The sequence below is a fragment of the Megalobrama amblycephala genome, linkage group LG21, assembly GCF_018812025.1.
Source record: "Megalobrama amblycephala isolate DHTTF-2021 linkage group LG21, ASM1881202v1, whole genome shotgun sequence".
In the NCBI taxonomy this organism is placed as follows: domain Eukaryota; kingdom Metazoa; phylum Chordata; class Actinopteri; order Cypriniformes; family Xenocyprididae; genus Megalobrama; species Megalobrama amblycephala.
Window position 1 is genome coordinate 13855892 of NC_063064.1, and position 13567 is coordinate 13869458.

The 13567-nt window shown below is 35.9% G+C and overlaps 2 protein-coding genes across 2 annotated transcripts in view; both read left to right on the forward strand.

The window, feature by feature from the left end:
* The window catches only part of magi1b (membrane associated guanylate kinase, WW and PDZ domain containing 1b), a 1153738-nt gene that overhangs the window by 447098 nt on the left and 693073 nt on the right, over nucleotides 1–13567 (forward strand).
* Nucleotides 3518–13567, forward strand: part of wdr18 (WD repeat domain 18) — a 97326-nt gene continuing 87276 nt past the window's right edge. Inside the window, exons 1-3 of the mRNA XM_048172276.1 lie at nucleotides 3518–3777; nucleotides 5646–5756; nucleotides 6464–6597. Of these exons, the coding sequence (XP_048028233.1) occupies nucleotides 3568–3777; nucleotides 5646–5756; nucleotides 6464–6597 (455 nt within the window). The 5' untranslated portion in view covers nucleotides 3518–3567. The remainder of the gene's footprint in view (nucleotides 3778–5645; nucleotides 5757–6463; nucleotides 6598–13567) is intronic.

Genomic DNA, 13567 nt, shown 5'->3' on the forward strand with positions numbered 1-13567 from the left:
CAAAATATTATTGCAGAAAAAGTACAAAGTGTGATCAATTCTGAGAACATCTACGTTCTGGTAAAATTTGGCAGGAACCCAACTCAGCCACAAATGTACAAAGCCCCTCTTTACCGAGAAAACTTGGAACTTCAATGTCACAGGGTTCAACAGGTGAAAGAAACATAATGAAGATCAAAATAACAAAAAAGCATAATAAGGAGTAAATATGTGATTATACTTGACTATATGTGTGTCACAGTTCCCTTCGTTCCCGGACTCCATTTCCCATGATCCTCCTGTTTCCACACCTGCACTCACTTCCTCGTCATCTCCCTGCACTCCTTCTTCTTCTGTTCTTATGTTTGCATACATGTGTGTTTGCTGTAACCTTCCTCCTACTTTTGATTAAATACCCTTATTTTGTGGATGTCCGTGTAAAGCCTCATCTCTACAGCACCACACATAAAAGAAGAACAGACCCAACCGCTGGACATCCACAAAGATTATGGGTATCTTCCTCATTCCTGTAGCTCCAAAGAAGCGTGGACGTAAACTCTCGGTGGAGGACCAGCTCTGGACAGCCAGACAGGATGGCCGCCCGCTGGAGAAATACATGGAGGAATTAGCTGAGCTTTCTTCTAAGGTAAGCTGGCCAGATGCAATCCTTAACACCTGTTTTTTGAGGGGTCTGGACGAGGAGACGATTCGCTATATTGAACCCGAACGCCTCTTTTCCCTAGTCGAGTCTATTAATTTGATTCTCTTCCTTAATGGTTCCGAATTCGAAATTCAAGAGGTTCAAAAAGTCGTATTCTCCTTGTCCAGCACTCTCAGAAACACAGGCGACCTGGCCAGCTCACCAGCCACTGACTTCCTCCACATATCGCTCCAGTGGGCATTCCTCGATGGCCCAATCAGACCCTCATCCCAGGCCTCCCAAAAAGAAGTCCTCTAAAAGGTCCAGATGGCCCAAGAAGCCAGGCTTCCACGAGCCAGCTCCAGGCTTCCACGAGTCGCCAAAGGAGGCGGAATGGTTAATAGACTTTTTGGCAGAACCAGTGTTCCCAGCCGCCGCCGGGGGCCGGGGGGCCCAAGTACTCGTGGTTGGAGAACTCATGGGCGGGGTTTCGGCAATGCCATGGCCACCCATGGCCCCTGACCCGTCATGGCTGTCTGAACTCCTGGACCCGCCCTGGAGACCTCCGTCCGCTCCTCTCCCTGCACCTGCGTGAGGTTTCCAGGGCGAATACCACCCCACCCCCACCACCCCTACTTTAAAAAAACCTACTTTAGCTCGATAATAACTTTTGCTTGGAGCTGCTGTAAAGCCAAAACAATCCCTGTCCATTAATTTTCCTATTATGACTGTGATGCTGCTTTGAAACAATCCGTATTGTGAAATGAAAACGACTTGACAAGATTGTAGACCTGCACAAGGCTGGAACTGGCTACAAGACCAGCAGCAAGAAGCTTGGTTAGAAGGAGACTACTGTTGGTGTGATTATTCGGAAATGGAAGAAATACAAAGAAACCATCAATCGCCCTCTGTCTGGAGCTCCATGCAAGATCTCACCAAATGGGATAAGGATGATGATGAGAAAGGTGAGGGATCAGCTCAGAACTACACGGGAGGAGCTTGTAAATGATCTCAAGGCAGTTGGGACCAAAATATATATCACTGGCCTAGTGGTTTTTGGATATTTTACTACAATAATCTTACATATTGCACCTTTAAAATAAACCTACCATAAAAATTATTGCCCACTTCTTTATATGTGGGCAAACTAACAAAATCAGCAGGGGATCAAAGAATTATTTCCCCCACTGTATAAGCACACACAAGTGAATATTAATGAATGCAAGCAAAAATTTAATTTAACCCAAGAAAATTTTAAAATGGTAGTAAAAAAGGCAAACTGCATTCAACAAAATATTTTTTTCTTTATATGTAGTAAAACTCCTACCAGGGTGAAGATTTTTAGAAACTCCATTTACAGTGTTGTCATGTAGCTGGTGAAACCAGAGATTTTGGTTTGTGACGTTGGAACTGGTAATTACCTTTTTTTCCAGACTTCTGATTGGCCAACATGGCTTCATGGTTAGGGTTATATCGCCACCTGTTGGTTTGACAATGCTCTTGACAGCGCTTCATAGCATGTTTTTGTGTTTTCATGTGTTTTCATTTTTTAAAATGGAGGAAAAACTCTGTTTAGTATAAAAATACTAGTGTACATGTGGACTGGGCCTTACTTATTCAAAATCTTTAGGAAGATTTTTATTTTATATACCTGTCAAGGAGTAGCCTATATATGGTAATCAATGCCATTCCCTCAGAACTTATGAAATTGCTAGGAAATGATATAGATAAAAAACCGAACTTAGATCTTAGTCCTAAACTAGAAGGTATAAATTAAAAAGACAAAAAATGAAATAATAATCTCAAATTTTCACTGTTCCTTTAGCTATTGGATTTTGGAGATCACAATTTCAAGATGTCAATTGGAAAGAAACCTTTAAAATCTCAAGAAATTTTGTATCACTAATAAAATTAGAGAGGTATCATTTAAGATTGTCTTGTCATTGTTTATCTTGTATAACAGGCAATTGCAAAGTTTTGAAAAGATATGACTTGAAATGCATTTTCTATACAGAGGGAAATGAGAGTATTGTCCATTTATTTTATGGTTGTATTCACACACAACTATTTAGTGTAATCTTGCTTTTTTGTTGTTACTAAAATAGCACTAACAATGAATTACAACACAAAGAAAAGTGTCTTATTTTTTATGATAATACTGGCAACTTCGAAATTTAGTATATTGTGAATTTACTCATTATATATGGAAAATTCATTATCCACAAATGTAAATGAGAGTGAAAAGAATTGGGACAGGAGTGAACTAAAATTGTACTCATTTTAAAATAGAAATAAGTCACTAGCCTACTTGTACACGTTAAAAGAAACAATAAATAACAAAGTGAAAAAAAAAAGTAAATTATATTTTGATGAAGCCTTAAATAAATAAATTGCTTAGGCTACTGCTTCCTCTTCTTTTATTATTTATTATGGGCCTATTTGTTTATCATTTGATTTGATGTAATTGATATGTTATTTGACTTGTATGTTCATTGTTCAAAAGATTGCATAAAACAAAACAAACAAACAAACAAACAAACAACAATGTGAACACGCAAGATGGAGATACTATGAAACAAGATCATCATTAATTCGAAGTGGGTGGTTTTTAGTAAAGTGGTGCTTAAGAGTAATCATTTGACTCCTTAAGCTGATTCCATTTTTACATTCTCATTTCATTTGTAGCACACTTCATTTTCCTTAACACACAAATCCTTTTCAAAAACGTTTCATAAACTCAGAATATAAATACGTGAAAACTTTACACTTGAGTCTGACAACAGCAAAAATCCCCTTTCACTCACGACCAAAGACTGTAAATAAAGCTCACGACTTCTATAACTTTGATAAAACAGCAATACCCAAGAGCCTCTTACTTGATCGGAAATGACGTTTCACAAACCCGCCCCTCGTCGCCTTCCAAAATAATCGCGCTTTGTCTATCCAACATGTCGGCGCCCGCAGAGATAGTTCTGTCCGCAGATTCAGCGGGACAGCTGTTTAACTGTGCTGTTTTCGACCCTCATTCCGGGGCAGAGTTCTTGTCCTATCGCGGGGGTAACACCTCCTCCAGGTCTTTAACAGTCTTGAACGGAGAATACATATTAGGAGCTCAACTCTGCAAGAACTTCATAAACGTGTGGGAGATCCAGAGAAAGGTGGGTAGAGCTGCAGCATGTTACTGAACATAAACATTGAACACTGGTATTATACTCAACAACAAATAAGTAATGAAAGCAGAATTGTCCATAACAAGTCTTCAGTGTAATTTTAAAAAGAGCTTTATGTATTAATGGACAGCTGACATGTCAAGCCGTGACAGCGGTGACTCGAGTCGAGTGTGATACATGGTTGCCAGGTCTGGCATTTATGTATTTATGTATTTAAAAAACAAAAAACTTTTATTTTTTTGTATAATTATTATACATGTGATGCAGTGAAGTTCAGGCAGACATTAATGATTATGTCAGAGACCAAAATTTGAAAAAGGAATAACAAATTTATTAAGTGAAAATGTAAAATTATAAAGACACATATGAACATTTGAGTACAACACATCCTGGAGAATACTACATATGAATATCAATCAAACAAAATAAAAGATAATGAGTAACAATAATGAGTAAATAGTAATAAATAATATCTGATGGAGGTTAATATATGAAATATCTGAATACATGAATTTAAAGATAAAATTAAGGAACAAATCATAAATTAATAATATGGATAGGAAAAATATGACTTAAGAAAATCATCAAAAACATTGACCCTTTTGATAAACCAACATGCATTTTCTGAGCTTATTAATTTAAATTACATGAAAGGCTTTGTACTTTATAAAAAAAGTAAAACTTGCTCTTTATTACAAATTATGTGATATTTGTAACAAAAACAAAAATTAAACCTGAAATATAGGTATCTTCAATGGCTTTGACTTTGAATCTATGACCAACTATGATGGTCAATAGTAATTAGGGTTGCATAGGGGTGGAAAGTTTCCGGTAAATTTCGGGAACTTAACCTGTGGAATTTTGCAAATATTCCACTTTGGAAACTTAACAGGAATTTATGGGGAATTTTGGAATTAATTGGAATATTCCACTATTGGATTTTGGAAAATTAACAGTTGGAAAGAAACCTTTAAAATCTCAAGAAATTTTGTATCACAAATAAAATTAGTGAGGTATAATTTAAGATTGTCTTGGAATTTATGGCAATTGAATTAATTGAAAATTTTGGGAAATTTATATAAATGTATAATATTTATATAAAATGTATCATATATAAACATAAATATAAACATTTTGTTTGGTCCTAACATGAAATTTCTTTTCTGGATTCAATTAATTCTAATTTAGCAAATATTTAAAATAAATAAAAATATTTTTTTATTTAACATTGATAATTGAGTATCAAATTAGCATATTAGAATAACTTATGAAGGATCATGTGACACTGAAGACTGGTGTAATGATGCTGAAAATTCAGCTTTGCATCACAGAAATAAATTATATTTTAATGTTTATTAAAATAGAAAAACATTATTTTAAATTGTAGTAATATTTCACAATATTACTGTTTTTTTTTTTTCTGTATTTTTGATCAAATGTGCATGTTATGGACTGGGGGAATGCACAGTGCATGCAGGGGGTGTGGCCTCAAAAGCCCTGCAGTAAGTAGTGTGCTATGTGAATGTCAGGGTAAAAATTTAACTGAAATTGCATTAAATCTGGTTCTTTTAACCAAAATTATGCTGCAAGATGTTTTTTTTTTTTTTCAACTACATTTAAGTACCCTGTTATAGGCTAACCTGCAACTTTGCAAATTCCCTGTTTATTCCCATCAATTCCCGTTAATTCCCATATATTCCCATTTCCAGCTTTGAAAATTTCCAGAATTTTGCAACCCTAATAGTCATTGCTTGTTAATTTCTTATTGAACATATTGCAACAGCTGTTCTAAATGCCCCAAACAAAGCTTTTCTGCTCTGAATAACTTTTTGATTCTGCACATCATTACCTTTCAGGACCAGCTCCAGCAGAAGATTGTATGTCCTGGGATAGTTACGTGTCTCTGTGCATCTCCTAATGGTCTCTATGTACTGGCCGGCATTGCTGAAGCTATATACCTGTGGGAGGTAATGAGATTTGTTTTGGTTATCAAAGAATATTACACCATTTTACTCTGTTTTGACATGATTTTATTAAAAAATGCATTGAAAATTCATGTTTTTTTTTTAACGCTTAAAATTCACAAAATATTTTTGGGGGCATGAATGAACAAATCAGTCAGGGTGGTGCAACTGTCCTGATATCATAATAAAAGAAAGAATAACTGTGATTGTGTGTCAAGGTCACTAGGTCTTTTAAAATATCAAATATTTCAAGACATGTTAGTTTAGGTTGTAAAGTGTCATGTGGTGTGACTCCCCAAAACGTAATAATATTTATAATTTAATTAACAATATTTGTGAAAAAACAAAAAACATTTACCTTGAAAATATATTTAAAAACCTCTTTGGAAATAATGAATAAGATGTGTGCACGCACATATATTTAAGGCCTAAGGAAAATATGGACTTTTTACTTGATGGTTGGTTAAGCCACATGACATTTGTAATTAAGGTAATTAACTTAAAATTTCTGTTAAAAATGGCATAATGTTTTGCAAAGAGACAGAGTACATTTTAAACATGGTCTTTTAAACTAGATTTTTCCTAGTCTTCATTGTTGACACACATTGTTGACACTCTTATGACAAGTGACTTACAGTTGTCTCTGCATATCAAGCTGGGACCGGAGTCATATTTTATAATCAACTTTACCATTTAATACTTTCTAATAGGTGTCAACAGGATATTTGCTGGCTATTTTGAGTCGACACTATCAGGACCTGAGCTGCATCCGTTTCACTGATGACAGCAGTCATTTTGTGTCAGGAGGGAAAGACAATCTGGTTCTCATATGGAATCTCTCCAGGTGCGTTAAAAGCTTCACTAATTCTCTTTTGTTTACAACATAAATTGTGGGTATGAGTGAAGTCTTGACTTCAGTAAGTGACACCAAATCTACAGAGGTTTCCTCAGTTTTTCAGTGACACATGCAGCGTGTCTCATCATTTCTGTTAATAGAGAAAAGTTGCTCTGGCTACTTTGATGTGTGTATGGTGGGGGGAGTGCTGTATTTTAGTTGTCATAATGAGCGAGAAAGTTGACATGGAGCACGCTACATCTCCATCCTCCGGAGAGTCACACCAGGGCTCCAAATGGTTGCATTTTGCGACCTTTTTTTCTGCCAGAGCGACTACATTTTGTTAGTTTGTTTGTCAGTTGTGCAAATTTTGTTGCACAACTGATAAGAGCTGCCGTTTCTGTTTCATATGAGAAACATCAAACGGAAAACGAAACAGCGCTACTCGTTTGAGCTGTGCAGCCCAGACCGTTTATCAGCACTGAGCAATAAAAGATTTTGATCATGTGACACTGTTTATAACGCACCGCTGTGAGATCCAGTGAGAAAGTGCTTGAATTCACCGCAAAAGTAATAACATCGCTACGAGATCTAGTGAGAAGCATTGAAATTCAGCGGCAACACAGAATTCTCTGTGCCATGAACAAGTTAAAGCTCCCCAGTCCACAAATCTACATAGATTTAATGTAGTAATGCTACTGAAACTATGGTGTTGTGGCAGAAATACTCGAATGCTTTTACATTATTAATTTCAGGGTTCATGCAAACTTTTGAGTGAAATTCAAGCACTTTTTAAGTGCTTCATACTTTTTCCAGCTGTAAATATTATCCAAATTTAATGTTATTTTTAATGTGATGATTTGTAAAACTAAAAGTTTAAAGGGTTAGTTCACCCAGAAATGAAAATTATGTCATTAATGACTCACCCTCATGTCGTTCCAAACCCGTAAGACCTCCGTTCATCTTCGGAACACAGTTTAAGATATTTTAGATTTAGTCCGAGAGCTTTCTGTCCCTCCATTGAAAATGTATGTACGGTAGACTGTCAATGTCCAGAAAGGTAATAAAAACATCATCAAAGTAGTCCATGTGACCTTAGTGGGTTAGTTAGAAGTTTTTGAAGCATCGGAAATACATTTTGGTCCAAAAATAACAAAAACTACGACTTTATTCAGCATTGTATTCTCTTCCTTGATCCTTTCCATTGAATTGATTCCATTGAATTGATTCCATTGAACTGATTCCATTGAATCCTTTCATCTGTCGGCATTGGTAATGCACTTTTACGTCGTTGTTTTTGGCGATTAGGACATCCGCGACATGTACACTTATGCACCATTTTAAAAAAATATAGCAATACCAAAATACAAACAATGTAGAATAGCTTGAATACAGCGTGCGTCTCCCTCAGACTGTAAACGAAGTTCGGGCGCACCGGATAACACGTCATCAGCGTCACTGCGGAGTCGTGAACCCGGATTGACAACAGACCCGGAAGAAAATACAATGCTGAATAAAGTCGTAGTTTTTGTTATTTTTGGACCAAAATGTATTTTCGATGCTTCAAAAACTTCTAACTAACCCACTGATGTCACATGGACTACTTTGATGATGTTTTTATTACCTTTCTGGACATGGACAGTATACCGTACATACATTTTCAATGGAGGGACAGAAAGCTCTCGGACTAAATCTAAAATATCTTAAACTGTGTTCCGAAGATGAACGGAGGTCTTACGGGTTTGGAACGACATGAGGGTGAGTCATTAATGACATAATTTTCATTTTTGGGTGAACTAACCCTTTAAAGATGAAAGAACAATAACACTTCTAGGCAAACAAAACTTTTGGTGGCAGAGAAGCACTTATTGACTCCCTAATATATGGAAAAGTAGGAAAAGTCTCATGAAAAACAAAAACTTCTTCAAACTGTGACTGAATTACACAAAGCAAGTAAAGAGTGCTCCTTTTATAATCACTGAAGCTGTCAGTCAGTTCAGTATGGTACATTTAAGAGTAGAATATTTACATTTTTACCTATAAAAATGTTTTTGCACATTACGTTTAATAAGTTAATTTTATCTGCATCTCAATTCAAGCTCAGTGCTTTACTGTCAAATTTCCAATGAATAAATATGTACTATTATTAGTATTTGTATGTTTAATATGTTTAAATTACATTTATGATTTAAAAAAAAAACTGCACCACCTTCTAATGTAGAACTTAATGTCACCAGTGCCACTGCACTCAAATGTTAGTCTGGAGCACTGCACATGTTTTAACCCTTAAATGCATGACTGTTTCGCCAATCATCCTTACATATTCGGGTCTTTATCGACCCGGATCTATATCTACCACGGAAGAATCTCTACCTGTCGCGATAATATAAAACTCCTCTGATATTAGAGTAACAATTGCAGAAGAATAAAATAAAGCATATTTTGTTACCTTTTGGAGCTTGAAAGGGCTCCGTTTGAGCAGATGTTTTATGCCATCATCACTGTCCTCGTCAGAGCTCATTTCCCGGTAAATTCAGCAAATAATAGGCTAGTTTAATGTTTGAGGTCACGAATATGAGCCCATTCGCGATCTCAAACGTATTCTCAAAACTATATAATTTTCAAAATCATCTTCAAAATTAGAGCTGCACGATTAATCATATCGCAATCGCAATCGCGATGTCAAGCTTGTGCGATTATATGACGCAAAATGCTGCGATTTTATGAAATAAAATAATAATAATAATTTAATAAATAAATAAATACATGTGTGGACACGACAACCCATTCTCTGAGAGCCGTTTGCCCATTTTATACACCGCTAACAAAAAGAAGACCAGTCAGTTTCAGTTTAAGCAGTGCACGTGTGGCGCGCATGGTCATGTCATGACTTTTTCCGGTGTGCAGCGCAGAGAACAGGTAGATGGATGCGGAGCAAACGGTCACTGAACTGGTGGCAAGAAAAAATGCTACCTCTGTATGGTAGCATGGCGATATTTTGGCTATAAGATTATAAACCCAGATTAGTAGTGGTTAAACGGATCGTTGTTGATCCGTGATCCGTACGGACCAAGGCCCACGGTTCGGGACGCATGTGTTTCGCGGATCAATTGCAACTTTAACCGCAATAGAGTGAAAGGTTATCATTTGAACGTGTTTGTCTTGCTAGTTTACACATTAAATAGATATAAAACCATTCCAGCGCGCTAGAAGAGGAAAAAGGATTTAATTCGGTATCGCACGCAGCGCTGTTATCGGTGCGCACATGACGCACATACATACAAGGCTCACGCGCACAGAGAGAGAGGCGCGTTATAGCTCGCAAACTCCAAATTGATTTCTCTTTCGCGTCCTCAATGCACTTGGATGGTCACATACACGCATTTTGTCAGTCAAAATACCTCTCTCAGCAAGTCTTCTCGTAAACACTTTCGGTTAATTTCTTAAGTGAAGGAGGTGAGAATTCAGATGTGTATCTATCTGATGTGTGCGTGCATGTCTTACTCTTAAAGTGACAGCAACCTATAAATACCTGCTGTTGTCTGTCATGTAAATCAAACAACAAAACACAGCTTTAACAAACATTAATCTATATTAACCCTCTACTGCACACATGTTGATGGCAAATGAAAAAAAATATTCCACATAATTTTTTGGTTCTTTTGGGAACATTTTATTGATTAAAAAAAAATATTTTTTCGTTGCCTCAGGGCAACGTTGTGCGACAATGGTACAGAGTCATAGAGAAAATTATCATCAAAATCAATTTTTTTTTGTAAAAAAAAAATTCACAAAATCATTAAGTAAAAAGGGAAAAACACTTGAAAGACATTGATGTATTGAATTTGATACATGCATAGGTCTGTATCATGTAGTGTGCTATGCAATATAATGTACTACATGTAATAAGATTTCACTCTGTACGGAACTTCAAAAAGCACTTCTTCTCTGCTGTGACATAGTAGTGTATGTTACAATTTTTGCACATCACTTTGGGTGTTCCTGCACACCCAGGAATCTTGCATCTTCCCTTCTTATAATACATTGTTGCCAATGAGAGGTACTGTCTAAAACCTCCTCAAAAAGTACCCCTTATCGCACAACGAAAAGAAACACTGAATTTCTGAACATGCAAAATAAAAAAAACTTCATAAAACCTGACAAAAGGCTTCTCTACACCTTCAAACACACACACATATTTTTTATGTACAGTTCATGTCGTTTTAAATAAGATTACTAAAGCAAATAATATTGCCTTCTTCTCACACCATGTGCTCCTGTGACCATGTGTCAGAACAGGACGTCCCACCTTTAAATGGTGCTTGATATTGACTCCAACACCTTACTGAACTGTTATTTGGTACTTTCTCGACCTTTCTAATTGGTTGATATCATTTAAAGAAATATTTACTAAACATAGGGCTTAAGAAAATTTTCCATTGCCTGAGGGCAACGCTGTGCTGTAGAGGGTTAAATTTATACAGTGACCAGTGTCATTTTACATTTAATTATTACATTTCTGTGCATGAAAATTAATACTACAGTTAGACCTTATACTTTATTTGTAACTTTATGTAGTATTTATCTATGCTTGTTGTAATTGGTGTACAGTATTTGTTCTTTTTACAGTCTGTTCACTTGCCTTTAATAATGTATTACTTAGGCTAGTAGTTTATGCTGTGGTATCAGAGTAGTTTAAGTGGGCTAAGTAATACATGCAAAGTTAAGTTACCCCCATCCCCCAATTTTTTTTTTTGTGCTGATCCGAAAAATTATCCGATCCGTGACATCATAACCGTGATGTGATCCGAACCGTGAGTTTTGTGATCCGTTGAACCACAGATTAGTAAAGAAACAAACATCTTAAATGGGATTATAACAAGTTTGCAGTAATGCAAAGGTGTTATTATTTAATTTTGTAAAAATATTTTAATTTGAAAACACTGTGCATTTATTTGTTGTTGTTGCTAGTTTGAGTTAAGAAATACACATTTCAGCATTATCAGTAATCTGTGTGTGCATTTTCATAGAGAACCAAGCAAGATGACTCATGATACTATTTGTTTATTATATCGCTATCGCATATCGCAATCGCAATATTGACCTCAATAATCGCAATATGACATTTTCCCCAAATCGTGCAGCCCTATTCAAAATCAATATTTCGATTGCTAACAGCTTCACCAGATCCATCCTGTAACAGTTACAGTCATATTTGATTGCGTCCAGTACTTGCTCTGCAGTAAATCGCTGAGCCATTTCATGTTTTTCTTATTATTTCGTTTTTTGTCTGAATGAATCGTCACTTCATCATTGTATATCAGACATTGCCACCTTGTGGAATAAAGGTGAATTGCACTTATTCTGTCATCTAAGATTCAATTATTGTGCAGAAAAAATATACGTACACTCATACACACCTCGGGTCGTTTGCGACCCTATACAATTTTTACAAAAAATGAATACAAAAATTAGGCATTCTTTTATAATTTTATGATTTTTTTCTTGTTATATTCTTTATAAAGAATTGATTGAGTAATACCAAGAAGGTTGATGTCTAACTTTAAAAAATGAATGAGGAGGAGGGTAGTGAATGATGTCCCGGGTCACTAAAGACCCGAGGTATGCATTTAAGGGTTAAAAAAATCACCGAACATTGGAGAGTGCTGGCCAAAAGAGAACGTGACGGATCTCGTTATAAAACAAGAACCAACACTGTTATGGCTTACTGGAGATGGCGAGAACTGAGGGATTTGAAATGCTGTAAAATTCTGTTGCATTTTTATTACTCAACAGATGATTAAGGAATTGTATTGAACAGATTAATTGCCATATGTAGCTCTCTAACAGAGGTCATTGTATAGCATTATCTATTGTGAATGGTCATTACATTATGGGTTGTTGTAGTACTGTGCTGATTTTTTTTTTTTTTTTTTTTTTTTTTTTTTTTTTTCAAAGTACCGTGTCTATTAATAGGTATAGCTACAGTAACGTCTTCAGCTAGTCAGCTTGAGATCCTTTCCTAAACTAACTAAACAATCTCTTAAGACTAGTAGTGAATATTTTATGAGCAGTAGGATAATCTTTCTCTCTCTCTTTTTTAGTAATTCATATTCATCCGCACAGTCACGCAGAGCCGAGGCACAACCAAAAAAATGTTCTTCAGCAAAATGCATGCAGTTTATGCATGCAAGTTAGTGTGCCTTTAAATTAAACAATATAACACGATAGAACATTTGTGAACTTCTGGAAACCAGCAGACCAATAATATGTTTACATACTCTTAGATCGTGCCAAATGTTAGTTCGGATGGATCTTTACGTCAGAAATATCATATTCAGCCCCAGACGCTGAATCCTTGTCAGAAGATATGTCTTCTATCAGCCTGAGAGTTGAGTGAGAAAGCCAGGGAAGAACAGAAGCAGGAGACGAAGTGGATGATAATAAAAAGAGCAGAGTTTATTGAAGAATCTTAGTTGCGTATGTTTCAAAGCTATTAATCAATGTTACTACTCAATACTCTGGCTTCGTCTGGATGTCTCAATGCTCTGACTTCGTCTGACTAGTACAATTCAATTCAGTATAATAACAATGTAATGTGTTATGTTACTTTTGCATTATTTTTTCTCATCTGGGAACAACATAAGAACAAAACAAAAGTTCTAATTACAACAAAAATAACAACAAAAAAGTTATATTTTTGGCAAATGTAAAGGCCCTTTCATGCCAAAAGTTAAATTAATAAGCCTCAGGCTGAAGGAAATGTAAATTCACATCTGTACAGTAGAGGGCGTAGTTCAAACAAGCAAACCTTTCAGCTGTGCTGCCATTCTGGAATACAGAATAGGATGCAGGAAAAGTAGTAAATGAGTAAATATACGCTCACATTTAGTCCAGAATCTAGTCTAGAATAACCATCATGTTTACACAGCACACACAACTGCACCTACTACTGATTTCTTTCAACACTGGACAGGAG